Below are 21019 nucleotides of genomic sequence, written 5' to 3' on the forward strand. Positions count from 1 at the left end.
CCAAGAGTATGTTATGATTCTAGTTATCAGTCCAGCCCTCCTTCTCTGCATTCCTAAGCTACTGAATCGCATCAATAGTTTCCGTCACAGTCTAGCCTTTACGTCTCCATGTAAGAGAAATACTGTATTTATGGTCATTTAATATTCTTCATCACGCACTACATGTAGAATAATGCATGCTCCAGTCTTAGAGTCTGTTAGCCTCTCCCCTCCTGACTCTTAGTTTATATCAACATGTTCTCTAAACATTAGATACTAGATAGGGTTTAGGTACATGTCGCCCTGACTCTCCAGACTTCAGTCTCTGCTCCTAGCACAGAGTTCATAGCCCCCAGCTTCTCCTAGTAACACGTCATTGTCAGTTTGCGCGCACCATTAGGTTAGAGGTCCCGGCTCCTTAGGTAGCCCCCTCCATGTTTCCGCCCCATTTATGACATATTCTGTTACGTTTACATCACATGTCCATGTATACGCCTCCTGTTACACCTACTTTCACCCTTATCTTTCGCGACTGCTATTGACCACACCCACTGCTCCGCCTATTGTATGTATTGCAATTGCAACTGTTTTAGTATATATGCTTGTGTATTGTTATTAAAGTTAGCGCGCTCATCCCAGATCCAGCCCCGGCAGCTGCCGGGCCCTGTCATCCTGTTCCCGTGCAGGTTGTCCTGTTCCTGTCCTTTATGCTGTATTAAACCTGCAAACTCCTGCTACCTCGAATCTTGACTCTTATTTATTGAGCTATCTGTTATTGCTATGTCCAGTAAAACCTAGATCCGGTATTATTTATTTATATACCACATCCTACCTGGCCGCCAAGACTTGGAACTCCCTCCCGGCCCACCTCCGCCTGACCCAAGACCACCTCGCCTTCAGGAAGCAGCTCAAGACCTGGCTGTTCGAGCGGTAGCGGACGCCCTCCCCCCAGCGCCTTGAGACCCTCCGGGTGAGTAGTGCGCTATATAAATGCTTTGATTGATTGATTGATTGATTGAAGGGGTGGAGACGGAAGGAGGGCCCAAGAAAAGACACCAGACACCCCATAGATTTCACAAGGCTTCGTTTACTGCTCAGCACACTTGGGTCCGTGATAACAGATGAATTTGAGCTCCTGCTGTTTAAGGCAGTGTTCTCCACCATGTTCTTTGGGGCATTCCGCCTCAGCGAGCTAGAAGGACCCACATAGGTGGGACCGGCAGGACAATGCACACAGGCAGGGGATGTGACCCCAACAGTGACAGGGGTAGAGATCCTACTAAGACAGTCAAAGACCGACCAAGCAGGGAAAGGAGCTAGGGTAAGACTTCAATGCATTGAAGACCAGAGGTACTGCGCCGTATGCTGTCTGCTCCCCTTCATGGCGGTATGGCCTGTCGGGGGGGCCCGCTGTTCAAACACACGGACGGAACACAATTGAGCAAATTCCAGTTCACAGCGGTCATGCGCCTCGCACTTGGGAAAGCAGGACTGCATCCGGCAGCCCCTGGGTCCCACTCCTTCAGGATAGGAGCGGCCACGAAGGCATCACTGCACGGGATGCAGGGATTCAGGCAGTAGGGAGATGGAAGTCACAGGCTTATAAAACATATGTCAGACCCCAGCTGCTCTGAACCGCAAGACAGACTAATCAGGAAAAGGGTTGTTCCCCGCACCTGGTAGAGCTGGGAGTGACTTGTTTTCCTTGCTTTGACAGGAAGGAGAACACGCCTGGTATGGCTGGTGGGGTACTCGTTCATATCCCGGATGCAGACCTGGTGGCGGCAAGGGGGCTACAAGACATAGGGGGGACCTGTGCATACGGTGGTTTAGCGAGCCGGGAATGAGATGGGAACAGCTGTCGGCGACCCTCAGGGAGCTGCTGGCGGACACGGCATGGCATCCGGATGTGCTGATCATCCACCTAGGGGGCAACGACTTGGCGAGACTCAGGAGGAGAACTCTCCTTCAGGACATACAGAGGGAACTCAGGGAAATGGCCAAGGCATTCAGGAACTCTGCAATCGTGTCGTCAGAGCTAATCAGCAGACACAAATGGTGCGGGGCAGACTCACAGAAGTCCCGAAAAAAGCTGAACCTCACAGTAAGCAAATTCTGCAGGGCGAATGGTTTGGCGACGGTCAGACACGGGCTCATTCACACTGGCCGCCCGGAATTCTAGTGCCCCTGATGAATGAAGGCATGGGAGTTTTCTGGAGCAACCTCTGGGGCGCCATGGCATTGGCGGGTTGCAAGTGACAGGACACAGGGCGTAGTCGGGTGGGAGCCGTCGGGAGACAGACAGCTTTGCAGAGAACTACGCGGATAGTGGTTGGTAAGGAGGCACACCAGAGGGCGATGTGCCAGAACTGGACCACTAACCTTTGGATGCCTCACGGCTGGGAGAGATGGCTTAATGGCAGCGGGTAAGACCACTCACCTTCAGATGCCTCATCGCTGGGTGAGGCGGCTTACCAAAGAGGGAGGGGTAGCAAACGGAGACGGCACTCGCAACCCAGCCCCCACTGGATGGCAGGGCACAACATGAATCGGACAAGGTAGCAAGTCGTGGCCTAACTCCGGGGACAGAAGCTACTCCCTCCCAGCGCAAAGAGAGCCCAAACCGAACCTACCAAAGAATTACGACCCGGAAGGGCCAAGAGAGTCTAGACAGCAAAAATTACAAAGTTTATGCATGTTGTCATTGTATTCCTAAATAAACTGCGGCCAACGAGTGACCACCACAAGACAAACGTGTACGTTGGTTCTTTTGCAGAAGAAGGAATACAGTATGGGTAAATGTGTGGATGGGGAGGTATGGGATATATGCGAGAGTTATTGCAGAGGCTGCACACGAAGGGGGCTAGAGAGCCAGCGCCATAACGTTTGCGGTGCCCCCGTGACAATCCAGCTTGTGGCCGGTTTTTGGTGCGCACAAGCACAAGGTGCAAAAACAACATGGCCTCGCCCCATTCCCCGCGGTGACCACCCAACAGGCACTGCCCCCATCGGCCAAGGGGGGCCCGACCAACTTACATACCCCCCAATAGGCGAAGACACATAGCTAGGCGGGATGTCAAAGGGGGGATATAAGGCCTGCTCCCCCAGGTAAGCTCCATGTTCATGGCCTGAGCGGGGAGCAGCACCACTACCAAAATCTTTTGCCCACATACCCACACCTAAGGAACAGCAATGTCGCAATGCTGAGGAACAGATACAAGCAAGCAAAGAACTACGCGGATAATGGTTGGTAAGGAGGCACACCGGACGGCGGTGTGCCAGAATTGGACCACTAACCTTGGGATGCCTCACGGCTGGGTGAGGCATCTTACCAAAGAGGGGGTAGCAAACGGAGACGACGCTCGCAGCCCAGCCCCCGCCAGATGGCAGGGCACAACAAGAATCGGACAAGGTAGCGAGTTGCGGCCTAACTCCGGGGACAGAAGCTACTCCCTTCCCCACGCAAACAGAGCCCAAACACAACCTACCACAGAAAAACGACCCAGAAGGGCTGAGAGAGACTAGACAGCAAAAATTACAAGGTTTATGGAGACAAGCAAGAGCACGATCCAGGATGGCCGCCTCCCGAGAGCTCTAGAGCATCTTCAGCCCATTTTTCGGCGTTTTAAGGACGATTTCTGTCAGCAAAGTCTTTAAAAGGAGGTCGCTGCACAAATTACAACCTTATTTAAGTTGTGGAGAAGTTTCCTTGGATTTTGGCAGGCGGAAATAGTTTTTTTCTTTGCCTGGTTTCTGCTCCCAGGTCAGCTTTGAGGTAGAGCCAGGCTTTCTGTCAAGGGGGTGGAGTGAACTTCCAGGGAAGGTCCCGGCTTGGGCCTAGCCACTCCCCAGCCCATTTTAGCTGCTGCCCCAGTCATTCTTTTGGATTTCTCAACAGCTTTCACCTTATTACATAATAAATTGTTACTGTACTTATAAATTTCATTCCTTTTTCAACAAAATGGAGAGTAAAAATTCCGTTAATAATAAAAGGAGACAGCAAGTTTCTCCTCCTCCTATTAAGTCAAAAGTAGTAGAGACATCAGAGCCCGCATTATCTTTAATATTGAAAGAATTTAGGCACTTTGTATTAATATAGATACAATTGTGTCAGAAGTCAGAAATGTACGCAAAGAAATGGCCAGTCTATCAATGAAGATATCGGATAATTCAATCAAAATACAAGATAATAAGGCTAAAATTTACACATTCACTCCACCTGTGGCAAAAAATTCACCTAATGTGCTCTGAACTATTGGACATGGGAAATCGAAACAGGCAATATCATTTACTCATATTTAATTTACCAGAGGATGTTGAGGGAAATGATTGTAGATTATATCTGGAAAATTTAATTCCTGGCCTTTTACAAATTAAATTTCCCGACATTTTTTTAATTGATTAGGCTCCCCAGGATTTCCTCACATCGGAACCCTAAACACACAAATCCTTGACAAATGATCTTTAAAGTTCTTCGTCATCATCATTTAGTTTTAATTAGAAAAGCTGCAAGAGAAATACCGTCACTGATGGTCAATGGGAATAAAATATTAATTCATCATGACTTTGCCAAAGAAACTGTCTCAATTCGCAAGGAATTCATTGATCTTCGTCCTCAGTTACAAAGTTTTGGATACAAATATGGTCTTTTTGATCCATCGATGATGCGCATTTGGAAGGATAATTTCTCGAAATCTTTTTAACGTCCTGAGGATTTGAAATTTTTTTTAGATCAACAGTCACAACATTCAATGGATACTAATGACTCTGCTGCTTCATTTTTACCAGTTACGTATTTTCTGACACATTACTGATATTTCTTATATTGGATCCAGCGGTTCCGGTCATGCTTGTAAAACGTGCGTGCGTTTCAAGTTTCACATTTATGTCTTCTGTTTGTCATTTTTTCCGTGTTTTTTCATTTCTCCTTTCCTTCTACTTTCTATGGAGCTTCCTTTTTCTCATTCTCTTGATCGACTTTTATCTTCCTCTTCTTGATCCTCTTTCTCTTTCCTTCTATTATGGCTAATACACATAATCTTAAAGTAGTTTCATTAAATGTTAAAGGTTTGCGCCATCCAGTAAAGCGTACAAAAAGTTTAGATTATTTAAGTAGTTGTAAAGTTGATATCTGTTTTATACAAGAGACTCATATAGATGATAACATTTAACATTATATAAAGAAGAAATGGGTAGATGCTATTATCTCTGCTCCTGCTAATGGTAAACAAAATGGTGTAGCTATTCTTTTTGTCAAAAAAATACACTGTCAAATTTTTTGTAAAAATTCAGATAAGGATGGTAGATATATTCTAGTTAAAATTAAAGTTCATGATACTTTTTTATTCTCATTAAATGTTTACGGTCCTTCTGCAGATGACCCTGTTTTTGGACTAATCTTACAACTGAGGTTCTAAAGTTTGGTAATATTCCTTTAATTGGTGGTGGTGATTTTAATGTTAATTCTGACCCCTTATTAGATGGATTATCTCTTACTAAATGTCACCCTTCTAAAGTTTATTTTGCTTTCAAATCTTTTATGCAAACCACCAAATCAGTTGATATTTGGAGATTACAGTTTCCTACAGAAAAGACTTTCACTTTCTTTTCAAATCCTCATAATTCCCATTCTAGAATTGATTGTTTATTGGTTACCAGGCAACTAATGAATTCAGTAACTACTCCTAAAATTGGTACCATTGATGTCTCAGATCATGCTATTATTTCTTTTGTTTTGAATTCAGAATCCACTTTTACTAAACAATCTAGATGGCGAATTAACACTTGTATAGTATTAAATTAATATAACAAACCAAAATGTTTAGCCGCCATTCAAGAATATTTCATACTTAACCCTGAAGGTTCTACTTCTATGATTAATAGATAGGATGCTTTTAAAGCTTATATTAGGGGTGTAACGATTTCTATTATGACCCACTAAAATTAAACCTTTAATGCAAATGGTAAAAACCTACAAAAACAAATTGCGAAATTTGAACAACTTTTTATTACTACCAATGATCCTCAATATAAATTTAAATTACAAAAAATACGTTATGAATTTAACACAATCCTTAGTAAAAGAGCAGGTATTCAAATCTCTAATGCTAAAGCTAGATTTAGCTTTAATGCCAACAGATCTGGTAGATTGTTAGCTAATTATTTACTCATAAAAAAGGATAAAACTGAAATCAATTCAATTCATGGTTCTCATGGTAAAGTTGCTTTGTCTCACAATGAAATATTTCATGAATGTTTGAATTTCTATTCTACATTATATAATAAACACAATTTTCAGGATGTTTCTATAATTGATTCCTTTTTAACTACCTGTTCATTACCCAATATATCACACATTGATAAAATTGGACTGGATGCACCTATCACTAAAGATGAAATTTTATCAGCCATAAAATGTCGTAAAGAAATAAATCTCCTGATCCTGATGGGATTCCAGCGGAATTCTACAAATAATTTCAATCACACCTTTTCCCTTTTTAATTCCAACTTTTTATGTTTTTTGGTTCTTCAAGAACTACCTCTGGTTCTTTTACAGAAGCTTTAATTATTGTACTTCTAAAGCCAGATAAAGCACCCACTCTTGTATCTAATTATCGTCCTATATCCTTAATTAATCAAGATTGTAAATTATATGCTAAAATACTTGCTACCAGATTGGGCTCTATACTAGATTCTATTATACATCCTGACCAGTCTGGTTTTATGCAGAATAGATATTCAGCAAATAATACAAGAACTTTACTACATATTATTGAACAAAGTCCTACTTTAACGTTACCATCAGGTATTTTAGCCCTAGATGCTGAAAAAGCTTTTGATAAAATTCATTGGCAATTTTTATTTCATACGTTATCATAATTTAATTTTGGAGATTCTTTTATACGCATGATTTCAACTCTATATTTTGCTCCCACTGCTTGTTTATTTATCAATGGCCAAGTTTCAAATCAATTTTCACTTTTTAGAGGTACAAGACAAGGTTGTCCTCTTTCTCCTCTTTTATTTTTACTTGGCATTGAACCTTTTCTTACCTCTATAAGAAAACGTGATAATGTTAAAGGAATCAATACTAAGAATGTTTTTGTTAAGACCCTTGCATATGTGGATGATCTGCTTTTTTTTTATTAATACTCCACAGTTTCTGGATATACTTTAAATACCAACAAAACTGAATTGTTACCCTTAAATATTTATTGCACTCCTGATATGCTTCCCATGAATGAAATATTTTGGCAAAAGAGTAAGTTAAAATATCTTGTTTTTTTATTTTCTTCATCCATAAAATCAACAATCACTTTAAACTGTGACTTTGTCTTAAATTATATTAAAGACAAAGGGGGTCATTAGGATGACGGGGGAACTTAGTCCGCCCGCTATACTGTCGGTATTCGGGACCGCCCGCCATAAGGGTGGGGGTCCCATGGGGGGTATTAGGATGTGCCCGCCACAGTGGCGGGCACATCCTGCATTTTTAGCATTGTGGTGGGCGGTGCTCTCAGCACAGCCCGCCACAATGCTAAAAATGCATTTCAGCATTTGCATTTACAAAGCGGCAGGCACCGCCGAGGCGGAGAATAATTTTTCCCAATTAGCCAACCTATAAATTCCTTTGAGACATTTCTTTCTGTTTCCAACTATTCTACTGTCTGTTAAGATTAGTCTGAGTAAATAATGAAGGTTGATTTGGTCGCTAGATGATTTATCAGTCTTCACGACCCTGTGTTGGTAAGTGCACTGTAATATGTGATTTCATATGAATTTCCGTTTTCACTTCAGTAATATGCAAATTGGTGCCAGGTCTTTTAACCTACACTACCCTGTGAGGTGAGTGTGTTATGATTCGGATGCAAAAACATGTGGTTACAAATGGTAATATGCCTTTGCTCTCATCATGACGATTTATCCCTGACCAGGATGTTTTTTTAAAATGAACTTAGACTGGGTTGAGTGCGTCATGAATCGGACGCAACAAAACATGTGGTTATAAATTGTAAATATGGCTGTGTTCATCATCACGACGATTTATCTCCTATCATGATGTTTTTAAATGAACTTAGACTGGGTAGATAATAATTTTTTAACTCAACGCCATAGTGTTTTACCACTGCTTCATAGGACATCAGAGTCTATCGTCTATGCCTATGTGAAAGGGAGACATGCCCCCTCACATCGCGTCTTGGTTACTAGTAGCGTACACGCTTGTCAGATGTGTTTTGCTGCCGTCTAGAGACTAATGCGGTTTGCCCACGGCCCCCCAAGTGATAACATCGAGATTCGATCCCGCGGTGAGCAAATCCACCGTAACCTGTATAGTTCAGTTAAAGCATCAGCGCATGCCTCCATGTTTACACGGCGCCAACACGATGCCATTTCTCCCTACAGCATCAGCCGTTTTAAGAATCAACATCCCTGAGAGGCTTCACGTTTACTGACTGTGCCGGCTCCACTGAGCGCGAGGTGAGTCTAGTATAACTTCCATAAGTCCAATGACTCAAAACCAACGCGGTTTACATTTTATACGGAGGTTTTCAATGGCGCATTAATATTGCAGAACCTGTCGTCTAACCACTTTGAGGTCCGGTACTCGCATCGTATTCAAGGTAAAATCGACCCCTTCTTTAACTTTATGAACGTTGACCCACCCAGCCCGTTTTTAATACCCGATCTAACCCTGGTTTTTGCAAATCGTGCCCAACAAAAGAACTACTTCTTGACCTTTCAATATTTTTTAATATACTGTAACGTGTTTAGTACCTATGTGACCAAACATCATGCCTGACAGTAGAATGGTATTTCTGTTCAAACAATACTCTGTGTACCTATAATCTAGAATCACGCCCGGTGGGGCGTTCACTGTTAAGTGTTTATGGGGATCTTCTACCTGACCCTCCCCCTGAATCCTGTTTTTTAATCACTTGTAGGACCTTTGCCCACCACAACCCTCGTCCTGATGAAGACCGGGAACTGTCCCTACTATCCTAAGGGTCGAAACGTAGACCATACCTACCACGACAGCAGCTTCTGTCCATAAGCAGGATTAATTCAGCTACTATAGAAGACTGGTTTTCTTTAACTTTCTCTGACTTGCCAGAGCAGCTTACTGTGGCCTCTGAAGGGGGAGCCACGTGAAATAATGTGTAATTGTTTATAGAATGAAATGCAATTCTATGTGACTTTTTGATTAAGAAATACTCCCTGCACTGTTCACTGAATTCCTTCACAAACACCAGCACTTCCCCACCCCCTTCCCCTTTTGCGCACGTGGGCACAACTGTGTTACAACAATCAATTGACTGTTTTGGATTTGGAATATTTAAACCAATTGTAGGTTTTTCGGTATGTTGTGAATAAAAACAACCTACCTGTTGAAATGTAATGCTTGTATATTGATTACTTTAACTTTCTATGATTCTATCCCTTTTCCCAGTCTGGGACCCCTCTATCTTCAACGCTCAACTACCCAGGTCCCTGTGACTTTGTCTGGGTCAACCCTTTCATATATACCGACATACTAAAGGGCCCCTAAACGTCTAAATGGTCACAATTACATCTTTCGTGGTGGGGTAGAATGGATTCTATCAAAATGACTATAGCTCCTACATTTTTTTACACCCTTGCCATGATTCCCACTCAATTTCCATTAAAGGTTTATAAGGATGTTGATAAATTTCTGTCTAAGTTTCTATGGAACAACTAGTCACCTCGTATTAGTTACAAAAAATTAAAAGTGCCCAAACATAATGCTGGTTTCGGTATTCCTGACTTTTTTCTCTATCATAAAGCCTTTATTTTAAAACAAAGCTCAATATGGTTTGATCACTCCTTTTTAATTAATCCACCTGCTTGGCTTTGTATTGAAAAAACAATAGTAAATCCATTTCCATTACCCACTTTGATAACTATGTCTAACACTGCTACATTTTTGTACAAATCAGTTATTATTAAATCCACTAAAATTATATTAAATGATCTTGACTTAATTGTTATGTTGCCCATGAATAATACTGGAGACTTATCACTTTGGTATAGTAATGTTATTAGGCTGAACAGAAATATTAGTTTCTGGTCTTCATGGATTAAGGCTGGTATTTTTTATCTTAAAGATGATTTTTCAAATAATACTTTCATTCATTTGAAATGCTACAATCAAGATTTGGTTTATCTCAATCTGACCTTACTAAATATCAATATTTGTGCAATTCAGTATTAGATTCTTTCCCCAATGCTATCCCCTCTAATGTTATAGCTGATTTATCAATTTACATCCAAACGGTTTCCAAATCATCTCATGGTGTTTCTATTTTATATAAAAATTATCAAATACTTTAGGTAACAATATAGATATGATTTCAACTTTTTGGAATAATAAGCTTTCACTTTCTTTGTCTACTGACATATGGGAAGATATTTGGCTTAGTAGTATATCTGGTTGGTTACCTGTTTCACTCTACCAAACCAATTCTTATATTTTATTCAATCGTTTATGGACTCCATTACATTTATTCCAAGCTAAACTTCTTCCCTCTGCAGAATGTTGGCATTGTAAATTGCAACCAGGCACATTACAACATATATATATGTTTTTTGATTGTCCTGTAATTTTTACATTTTGGTCTGAAGTTTGGGATATTATAAAAAAAAGATTTTAAAATTCATATTGATGTTTCCTATCAAATACTAATATGCAAATCTGCTATTGTATCACAAAACTTAAATGTTTTAGAAAGTAACATTTTCAATTTCCTAATTTCAGCAGCACTGAAATCCATCACTTTTTGTTGGAAAGATGTTTCTATGTTATCTGTTAATGCCTTGTGATCTTGGAACATTTTTACAAGAAGAGGTGCTATGTTCTATCTCTTATCACTCCTATTGGTTACCTGTTGATATATATTTATCCTCTTAATGGTATATTCATAACTTAACTTTCGATTTTATAATGATTAGATTTTACTAATTAAAAAATACTGTAGCTCTCTTTTTATATTTAATGCATTAGTTGTTTATAAGTTTCCCTCTTTTCCTTCCTCCTTTATCCTTCCTTTGAATATGTAACTTCTTCTTACATATGGTAATTTTAAATAACTTTAGTACTCTATGAATTGTTGACTAGGTAGTTTCGCGAAATAATATTATTTTCTGTATTGTTTTTGTTTATTGTCTATAAACAAAACTCAATAAAATGGACAGTCTTCCTGTTTATGGAGTTTGTCAGGCCCAGCAGTAATTGCATGCGCCAGTTTGCAGCTCCACAGAGTTGCAGATAGGAGTGGTCTCACACTTTCACCCAGTAGGCACGTGCAGTGCAAACTGACTCCTACATAGGGCCTTTACATTGTAACATTTAGCCTGTAACATCAGCAGACACCCTTAGCCGAGCAACGGGCAGTAACAGTGTCCGCAGTTGTAAAGTTGATCCTCGCGCCACAAGGTGCACAAGAAGCAGCCTATGATATCTACTGTACAGTGTATGGTACAGTGTAGAGCTGAGCTACTGCTTTTACTGTTCTTTGGAAGCAGGAGGGCATGTAAACAGGTTTACGGAATTGAAGTGTATGTTCAGACTCCCTACTCCATGCTCTTTTACACTGGAAACACTGAGAGCATTTTAAGACCACGCATCATTAGGTGCGTGTACAGGTGTACTCCATAATTGTTGCTGTCTGAGGGTGCCTCATTAATATCTTGTGATTTTAAGCAGTAACTTTGGATGGATTTCATGTGAGTCCTGATTACGGAAAAGGCCATGTCTTTGAAAAAAGACTTCTAACCCACTTTTGCTGCTGGGTTACCTTGTATAACATGACCTTACACCTGAAAAACATAAAAACAACATTGAGAGGTCTGCACTGGCAGACGTCAGACGAAGGGAGCAGTGTCCTGTGTGGTAGGGTAAAAGCAATGGACATTTTATAAAGAAATATGAAGCATGTTTGATAGAAAGTGGAATGCACCTTCAATAAATAAGCGTACAAATGTTGTTTAGTGAAGAAGAGTTGAATGTTCCGCAGGAAACTGCTTGCACTTTCTGGCGTACCTTTACCATAGCTTAATACAAATGTGGTGAATGGCCTGATATTTATTTAAAGAAAGGATTTGTGCATTTATTTTCGTTGTTGGACTGGCCTTTCATGCATTCTGGCATACTGATGCATATGTGAGGGGCTATCCAAATGGGTGCAATCTCAGGCATATGTGGGTGTCATTCTCATATATTTCGCATGCTTTTGAGGAAGACACGTTTATTTTACGACCTATTTCATAAGCTAGTTTGTGATGCACAAGGTGAATTTCAGACGTGATATTTTTGGCATGCGTAGACCATTCTGCGTGACCGGCACAACAATCTAATTTTTTGGGTCCCAAAACTGTAAGAATATTTCATATTTCAGAGGCTGGGTGTGTGACACCACTGACAAATCTGTCTTTTATGCTAATACAATTTACATGCCTGGACTGGGAGCCAATGCTTTAAAGGGGAAAACAAAAGTACATGTTATAATGTAAACAGCTGTTGTCAGAACAAGGATTGCCTGCTTTCACATAGGCCAGGAATCACTTGGTAGGTATAAATTGGCTGCAGGGTACTAATTCTACTTGTCGATCAGTACTACAGTAGTATATTTAATGTCATGAGATACAATATGACAGGGTAGCTCAGATGTTTCAGCTCCTGCTGCATAGAGCAGTTTATAATTTTGAGGTCACAGTTTAAATCCTAATACTCTGCCTTCCATCTGTCTGACCTGAAGAAAATGAGTGTCAATATTAAACAGCTGCCAGATTATCTCTTTGTGAGATATATGGACCAGTCCTAAGTATTCATTTAACATCTATAGCATTCTGGGTATTGCAGATTTATTTAATTCAATTGGCCTATTGTCTTGATGATTGGAGGTCGGATATTTTGCAGTGGCCTTCTTAGAAATGTTTGGACACTGGCACGTAATTTCTATGTACCAATGAAGCACTGGTAGAAGCCCACACGTGAATATTTTGATGAGTGCCCTTAAGCAGTTTGGTCAAACCTGTGGCTTTTTAACAAATGTATATGCAAACTGTATTGTAAAAAGTACAATTTGGCTCACTTTATCAAAATGTCCTTGACAAGAGCATCTGTAGAAAGCTTGGAGGAACATTAGTCTTTCTCATTAAGCTCAGCTATTCCAGAGCACCAATTTAAGCCCTACCAGTTTAAAAATTCACTGGCCTCCACTGGACTGGGGTTGAGTGTCTGAAAAGTCCATCATATCCTTGTGTTTGCCATGGGAGGAGAACATCCCATCTCCTCCTGAGTTTCTCTGACAACCCATTTTTAATGCCCTTGTTTAACCTCTCCACCAGACCATTTGTCTGAGTTTGATAGGGGGTGGTGAACTTGTAGTTGACACCACACTCATCCAACATCGCAATCAGATAGTTGGACAGGTAGTTTGTGCTCCTATCTGATATCAGCTCTTTCGGACAACCTACTCTGGTGAACACACCAATCAGTGCTCTAGCCACTGCAGGATCATCTATGGTTTTAAGAGGTATGGCCTCAGGGTACCTAGTGGCATGGTCAACTACCAACAAGATATACCTATTCCCTGAGGCAATAGGTGGGTCCAGGGGACCAACAATGTCCATCCCCACCCTTTCAAAGGGACCCCAATCACTGGCAGTGGTATTAAGGGAGCCTTTGTCTTGCTCCCTGCATTGCCACTGGCCTGATAGCTGCAGATTTCCTTTAACTTTTCAGACATATGGGGCTAGTAGAAATGGTTCACCAACTGGTTCCATGTCTTTGACCCAAATGTCCTGCCAAGGGGATATCATGACCCAAAGTCGGGATAAACTCTCTGTACTTTTGGGGCACCACCAACCTCCTGGTTGCCCCCTCCTTGAGGTTTCTGTCCTCAGTATAAAGCAGTCCATCTAACCAGTAGATTCGGTAGACCCCGCTGTCATTCCCCTCCTCTTGCTTAGAGGCAATCCACCTTAATCTCTCCAAGGTGGGACAGTCTTTCTGTCCCTTACTCAACTCCTCTCTGGAGGGTCCACCTGCTCCTGTTGGTTCTATCAAATCTGACGGCTCTGGCAGGGACTCACCTCCATCAGAGGTCAGATTTTTACCATCAGGGTTATATTCCTGCTGCACTTCTGGGGTTCCCTCGGCTGGCTCACCAGGCCCAGTACCCTTGTCCCTGGATGCTTGGCCCTTTGTTACAGGGTCCAAGTGTCCATCCTTACCCTTCTGGATAGTCGGTGATCTAGTCACAGCAAATACCGACTCAGGGAGCTCCAATATCTTCATATGGAGAACCATCTCCACTTCTGACCAATCAGAGGCTTCAAGGTCATTGCCCAGTAAACACTGGTCTGGGGGCAAAGGAGACACAGCCACCTTCATAAAGCCTGTCACACCTCCATATTCCAAATCCACCACAACCATAAAATGTGGTTTGGTAGTGCTGTCTGCAAAGGTCATCTGGTGAAACTCACCAGGTAGCAACCTCTCCTGAGGCACCAGGTTGTCAAGGACCATAGTTACACCAGCCTCTGTGTCTCTGATAGCTTCTACCTCAGCCCCATTACCTTTAGGTCACTGTCTACTTATCCATGTTAGGAGGTAAGGCAGCAAAGGTTCAATATTCACCCCAGCCTGGGACACTAAGGTTGCTTCCACCACCTGCCTACCCCTCTCTGGGGCACCACTCTCCATCGCCACACTTACACTGGCGATCCCTGGGGATGGCCCCTTATGGGGGAGCTTCTTGGTGGAGACAACTTCTCCCTTTTTGTGCCCTGGCTGGTTACAGTCAAAGCACTTACCCACCTTTGATGGATCAAATAACCTACTATTCTTTCCATGATACCCCCTCCCTTTGAATTTGGGTTGGCTAGGGCCCCCCTCCTTGTTCAGGTTTTTGTGAGTCTTTAGAGGACTCCTCCTGTTTTTGACCTTCTTTCCCTTGGGCTTTCCCCTGGGGAGTGACCTTTCATCATGTCCCCCCCGTGTGCTCATTGGCTGCCTTGACTAGGTCTGTGGGACTAGACAGATTTGAGTCTACTAGGTATTGCCATAACTTCTCTTCTGCACAATGAGTCAAAATATGGTATCTCAAAAACAAATTATACAATCCCTCATATGTGTCAACATAATTACCAACAGTCCTGCCTTCCAGTGCCTTCTGTGATATGTCCAAAAAGTCTACCCATGACTTTGTACTCACTTTCTGTGTGTCTCTGAACTTCACCCTGTACTGCTCTAGGGTTAAAACAAATTTCTCACCTAAGCATTGCCTTATGTGAGTATAGGACTTTGTCGCTTCTCCCTGCAGGGGCAGGAGTCTATCCCTTCCAGCCACTGGAATCACTTCCCACAAGAATGAACCCCATTGCTTGGGGTGGGGTCCTCAACACCTCAAGGACCCTTTTAAGTGCAGTCAACCATTTTTCAATGTCATGCTTCTCCATGTACCTGAGTACTAGACCCTTGGTAAGTTTGTAGTCAAATCAACCACCCCTGGACATCTCAAACTCTTCATAATTTTTACTGCCACCATTTCTTTTCTCCTCCTCAAGTAGTCCTCTACAGGACTGTTGTTCCATATTGTGCAGCAGGTGCAGTCTTCAGAGTGCAGGTCCTGGTTGGTGCAAATCAAACTCCTCAGCATGGACCCTCCTTCTTCCTTCGGTTTTAGGCAGCAGATCTGAGAGGCTTTGCCCCTCTCAGAAACATATTCCAAGTTCCTTGTGTCAACCTTAATGGCACTCCTGCCCAATTGGGTGCAGGGCAATATCCCAGAGTATGATCATATCCTCCAAAGTGTGGCACTATAGTCTCCCAGAGAACCCTTTCTCCAAAATTTAACATGGCTGATTTTTCAGCTGAGAGACAAGAGCTGGTTAAACCCACCTCTAGGATGGTTCCTTTTCATAGTCTCCCTCTCCTTTATATCTGCCATTCCCTTCCGTAATCTAGCGATATGGCTGGGTTCAAAGAGTAAGGGTGTAAATGAAACTGGCCTATCCTTTCTGTCTCCTCCTTCCATTGAAGATTATTGTTTACTACTCCTTCAACTGCTCTGCCTTTCCTATGTAGCAGAACCTTGCCCTCTCAGAATGGCTCTCTAACCCCAGGGGCTATTAATCACCTCATCAAAGCAAGCTGGTTAATCCACTTAACTCTGTCCAATCAGGATAGATCACTGGAAGGATGAAGTTTGGCTTACAGACAAGAAAATCGTATAACTTCGTATCTGCACATGTTGGGATAAATTCAACAATAGCATATTTTTGGATTTATCAACACAACTCTAGGAATACTAGAATGATAATGTTATGACATCCTTGATGTTATTATGTATACGTTATGTTACAATACAGCAGATCCTCACTCCTCAGTGCTCCTAGCACAACAGTCGATTTTGGTAAGCACTTAACTGCAATGTGGGGAGGGAAATGTACAATTTCACGAACACCAGGGCATATCAAAACCATTTTAAGGACCCTCCTTATAAATACCTGACCCACACCCCTAAGAGATAAGGTGTGGGGATACCTAATATGTCCAAACACTGTGGTTTATTAAGTTTTAAGTGCCTCAAACACCAAAGTCGAGTTTGGGCACAATTTGTATTTTAAAAGCATACCTGCAACACAGGGCTGCTTTTAAACTGACCTCAGGCTTCAGCAGTGCACACATCCTAATGCAGAAAGGCTGCTGGCATTTAAACTGCCATGCCCTATTATGTAATAGGGACTTAAAGGTAGTTTCAATCCGCCTGCCCTGTTATGTACTGTAGCCTTATAGAGGATGTCATGCCAATTATAGTATTCCATTGTATTCTAAGTGTCTCTTCAGAATAGCACTGCCCCTGGACCTGGTTATGCAGAGCCCAGGGTCAGTCAGAGTTAGTTACCACGTGTACCAGTCAGCAAAAAAGGGGCGTGTCCAGGGCACAGGATGACATTGCAGCACCCTGATTTACAGTTTGGCCAACAGGCTCCTCCATCATAAGCGTGACTGATATCACGGCCATCTTATTATAAGTGCATTATATCCAATGGCACTTGAAATACAGTGGACGGGATATTTGTCAAGTCTGTGATGGAGTAACCTGTCCACTGCATTCTTACTTAGGTCCTAAATTGAGAGTATAGACTGCTACCTTTTTCCTAAGTGACTTTAGAGACTACCGCACAGATTTACTATGTGATCATACAACACAGCTCTGCATCCAACTTGCCTGTGCTGGGAAGGACAAAAACAGCTCAGAACCATCTCTATTAAGACTGGTCTGCCACAGGTGTCATACCCTGCAGTGACCTTTAAACAAGGTTATCTTGTGTGATGCACAGGCACACACCATTTTGCATAAATAAGTGATAGTTGTCTAGCATAATATTTGTACTGGAGGCATTCCTTTCAAGATGAAATTCATTTGCATAGACAAACCCAGAAAAGTCCCACACATCAGATGTGTGCTGTGTAGTGTAGTGATTTTTTTTTTTTAAATAAACACATTTGCCTTGTTTTTGGTAGGCGATAGTTTTTGGCTCGAAGTCCAGTCTGGCTACCTTAGTAGATTGGCCTTTGCATCAAAACCTATGTGTGCTTGCACTGATCTGCCACATTAATGTTCTCTTGATGCACAGCAGTGCAAAGCCTGTTTTGCTCTTTTAGAAGTGCGACTTTACAATTTGCATTGGATAATACATTGCATGTGTAGCTTTGCGATGCTCTGTGTTACGCTGGGACCAGTGCAAGCCTTGGTACAATAAATCTGGGCCTACATCTTTTCATCGCAAGTTAACTAGACTAACAGCCTGTGGGGGTTTGAAGAATGTGCATCATCAGCTGGACTCCACCAGGGAGTCAGGCCCACATTTTCTGTCGAACTACTTCCAGAGCCTAAAGCTCAGTCACAATCTGGACAAAATTCAAGGTCCAAATTACACACTCAGCAAATAACAACAGCACGTCAATCAGTATTTACCAGGGGTTTATTTTGGATCTGATTTCAAGGTTTCCATAGCAGAGTGGGGGATAAGATACCGATTGTGTGTGTTCCTACCTTTCCAAGATGCACAAGCTAGTTTTTAGTGCATCAAAGGTTTTCTAAATGCACAATTTTCACTCTGGTTGTAATCCCATTTTGGTCACAACATCCTCTTCACACCTCAAGTGGGGTTGCTGCAAAGACTGCTCCAGGGCCTTCCTTGCTCCAGCGCCACTACAGTGGGAGAAACCGCTGTTGCATATCCAGCCTTGACTTACTCAGCGATAGGCTTCATTGACAGTCTTTCTTGCTTTCTTGTTTAGTTCACATGAGCCTACCCTGCCTGAGGCTACAATTTTCTGGAGTATTTCAGCAGGTTATAACTGAAGGTCTTGTTGGGGATTCTTTCCATTGGTTTTGGCTATGAAAACAATGGTTTCATCCAATCAATCAGTTTTTGTGGTGGCAGGTCTTTAATGCTATAGTGTATTCATTTAGTCAACCTTTTTTTGATAAACACTTGCATTTTTGTGCATGAATCTACCACTAGTCTTCAATAGTTGTGCCTTTTGCTGTATTGATTTGAACGTCTTTCATCACTGGACCCCATTAGCTCTTCATTAGCTAGCTATCTAGCTGGGTGTCCCATGACCTTCCAAAGGTAATGTGCGTCATACAAATGCACTTATTTCTACGTTCATTCTTTGTAAAAATGACCACCTTGAAAACGTTCAAGATACCTCTGTTCCAATGTTTTTCTATCTTTATCTTGTAGGAGTTTTAGTTTTACAAACAACCCAGTCTCTTACAGCCCTCGGGTGCTTCGCCTGTAATAAAGAATCAACACTAAGGGCCTGATTTATATGTTGGCAGTAAGGGTACTCCGTTGCAATGATGACGGAGTATCCTTGCCACCAATATAATCGTCTGCCCTCCTAATTCGATTGTGGGCAGACCATAGGTTTGGATACGGTGGTGAGTACTCCGTCACTGCCATGGCCAAATCTCTCCGATGGCCCGACAGAGTAAGGGCCCTCTGTGAAATGGCTATATGTCTGCCCACCGATTCAGGTTTGGCTGACATATACCACTATTTTTACTGCCCCTCACTGAGAGGCAAACCCTGGAGGTCAGGGACAGTAAAATGCTAATAATACTAGTATAATAGTGCTTTTTATGGGTTTTTTAAAATCGAATAAAGCGTGCTTTGACTGGCTAATAATACTCCCGCACCATTGGAAATGACTCCCATGGAATGGGAACATTACATGTTTTATTTTCAAAAAGAAAACCTGTTTGGTGAACGGCTGCATTATACAGCCCTGCACCAAAACACCACAATGTATAGTCAGGGACCATTGTGACAGCCGTTCCTGCAATTGATTCTAAATGACCGCCTGCTTGGTAGCCATATATTATTTTGGTGCATGGGCCATCCGCCACATAATAAACCTGTTTCTAAGCTCGTTTAAAGGTCAAAAATCCATGTATTATGAATTGACAGATAACCACAATTAAGATACAGAAAGTTGGAATGTAGAACCCTTATGACTTACTTTTTTCTGCAAGAAAAGAAACAGTACGTAAAATGCACATTTTAAACGTGAAGAATATTTATTTGTTTACTAAAAAAATAATCAATTTTTTTTAAATTGTTTTACTGCAAAACCTGCAACTCGAGGACGATTTTTCATCATAGTGCACCTCAGTTAAGAACCCAAAAAAATAAAACCATCTTCAATCCATTACAAAATAAAGGAACTGGACAAAACCATTTTCTAGCTGCCTTTATTTAATGTTTGAAGAGAGAATGATAGACATGTTAATAATCATACACTCTTCTGAAGGAGCCAACCCGGGGAGAGGTAGCCGCCCAGTCGGTGTATCTCCTGTACTCGGATGGTCTCAGGTAGTACTGTCGGCCTCTGTAGTTGGGCTGCTCATAGAAGACCCAGTGGCCCTCCAGCACGTTGCAGGAGTGGATGTCATGGTAGCTGAACTCTTCATAGACATGAGGACAATCCTCAGTGAACTCCCTCATCTGGCCTCGGAAGTCCTCCCTCTCATAGATCCTAATCCTAAAGGAGCCACGGTGCTAGGAGGAAAAAGGCAACATAAGTAAAGCCAGCAAATATCAGACTGCTTTTTATCAATCACCCAAACCAACATGCAAATAACAGCAAGCAACAGCGATCCTCATGTTTACCAGCTCCAAAGAAGGAGCCTCAGCTATATCACCTTAATACTAATTATAGCATGGCAATATGATCAAACATGTGAAAGGCCAGTTTCACGCGCAGACAGAACACACACACAGAAGGCAATACTGGAATCTTTCTCTATTGCTTAATAAATATGTGAAATTAGGTTTTTGGTATCAATGTTGGTAACACCTGTTCCATTTCCAGTGTTAAGACCATCCAGGTTTAAACAACTATAAAAACGGATTTAATTATTACTAGAATCGAACAAACAGAGAGCTAACTACAATCTTCTGGGAAAGTGAGGTCGGAATGGAGAGATATTTTTATGTACCATCCCCTCAGATTTTGGGTGCCCAGATACCCAGGGCCTCATTTATGAGAAATGATGCATCGCTGTGTGAAAGCGTCACTTCTCAGTGCGCACTCCTTGCGACATACCTGATGCGTCATATTTACTGTATGACGCATCATGTCGCAAGGAGTTACAGATACGTCAGTATTTTTGACGTATCTGTATGGCGCAAAAGTGATGCATTGCTGGAGTGTGTCACAAAATTGACGCAACTCCAGCACTGCGTCCTTTCACATGGGGCAATCGGCCTGCATCTGTCTTATGCCTGCTGTGAGGCAGGCGTAAGATTTTGACGCAACAGCATCCTAGAAGTGACGCATAGAAATCTCATAGTTTTCACTGCGTCACTTCTAAGAGGCTTTTTGCGGGGGAACGCCCCCCCTGCATACATTATACCTGACACAGGTATAATGTAGCGCAGGGGTTTACAAAGTGACGCATCTTAGATGCATCACTTTGTAAATAGTGCGCAACAG

General features: G+C 42.0%; 1 protein-coding gene across 1 annotated transcript in view; it reads right to left on the bottom strand.

The window, feature by feature from the left end:
- Positions 1-19759: 19759 nt before the first annotated feature.
- The window catches only part of LOC144824607 (gamma-crystallin 1-like), a 49139-nt gene continuing 47879 nt past the window's right edge, over positions 19760-21019 (bottom strand). The window contains exon 3 of the mRNA XM_078683661.1: positions 19760-20082. Coding sequence (XP_078539787.1) covers positions 19810-20082 — 273 coding nt within the window. The 3' untranslated portion in view covers positions 19760-19809. The remainder of the gene's footprint in view (positions 20083-21019) is intronic.

The sequence above is a fragment of the Lissotriton helveticus genome, chromosome 3_1 (genome assembly GCF_964261635.1).
Source record: "Lissotriton helveticus chromosome 3_1, aLisHel1.1, whole genome shotgun sequence".
NCBI lineage: Eukaryota > Metazoa > Chordata > Amphibia > Caudata > Salamandridae > Lissotriton > Lissotriton helveticus.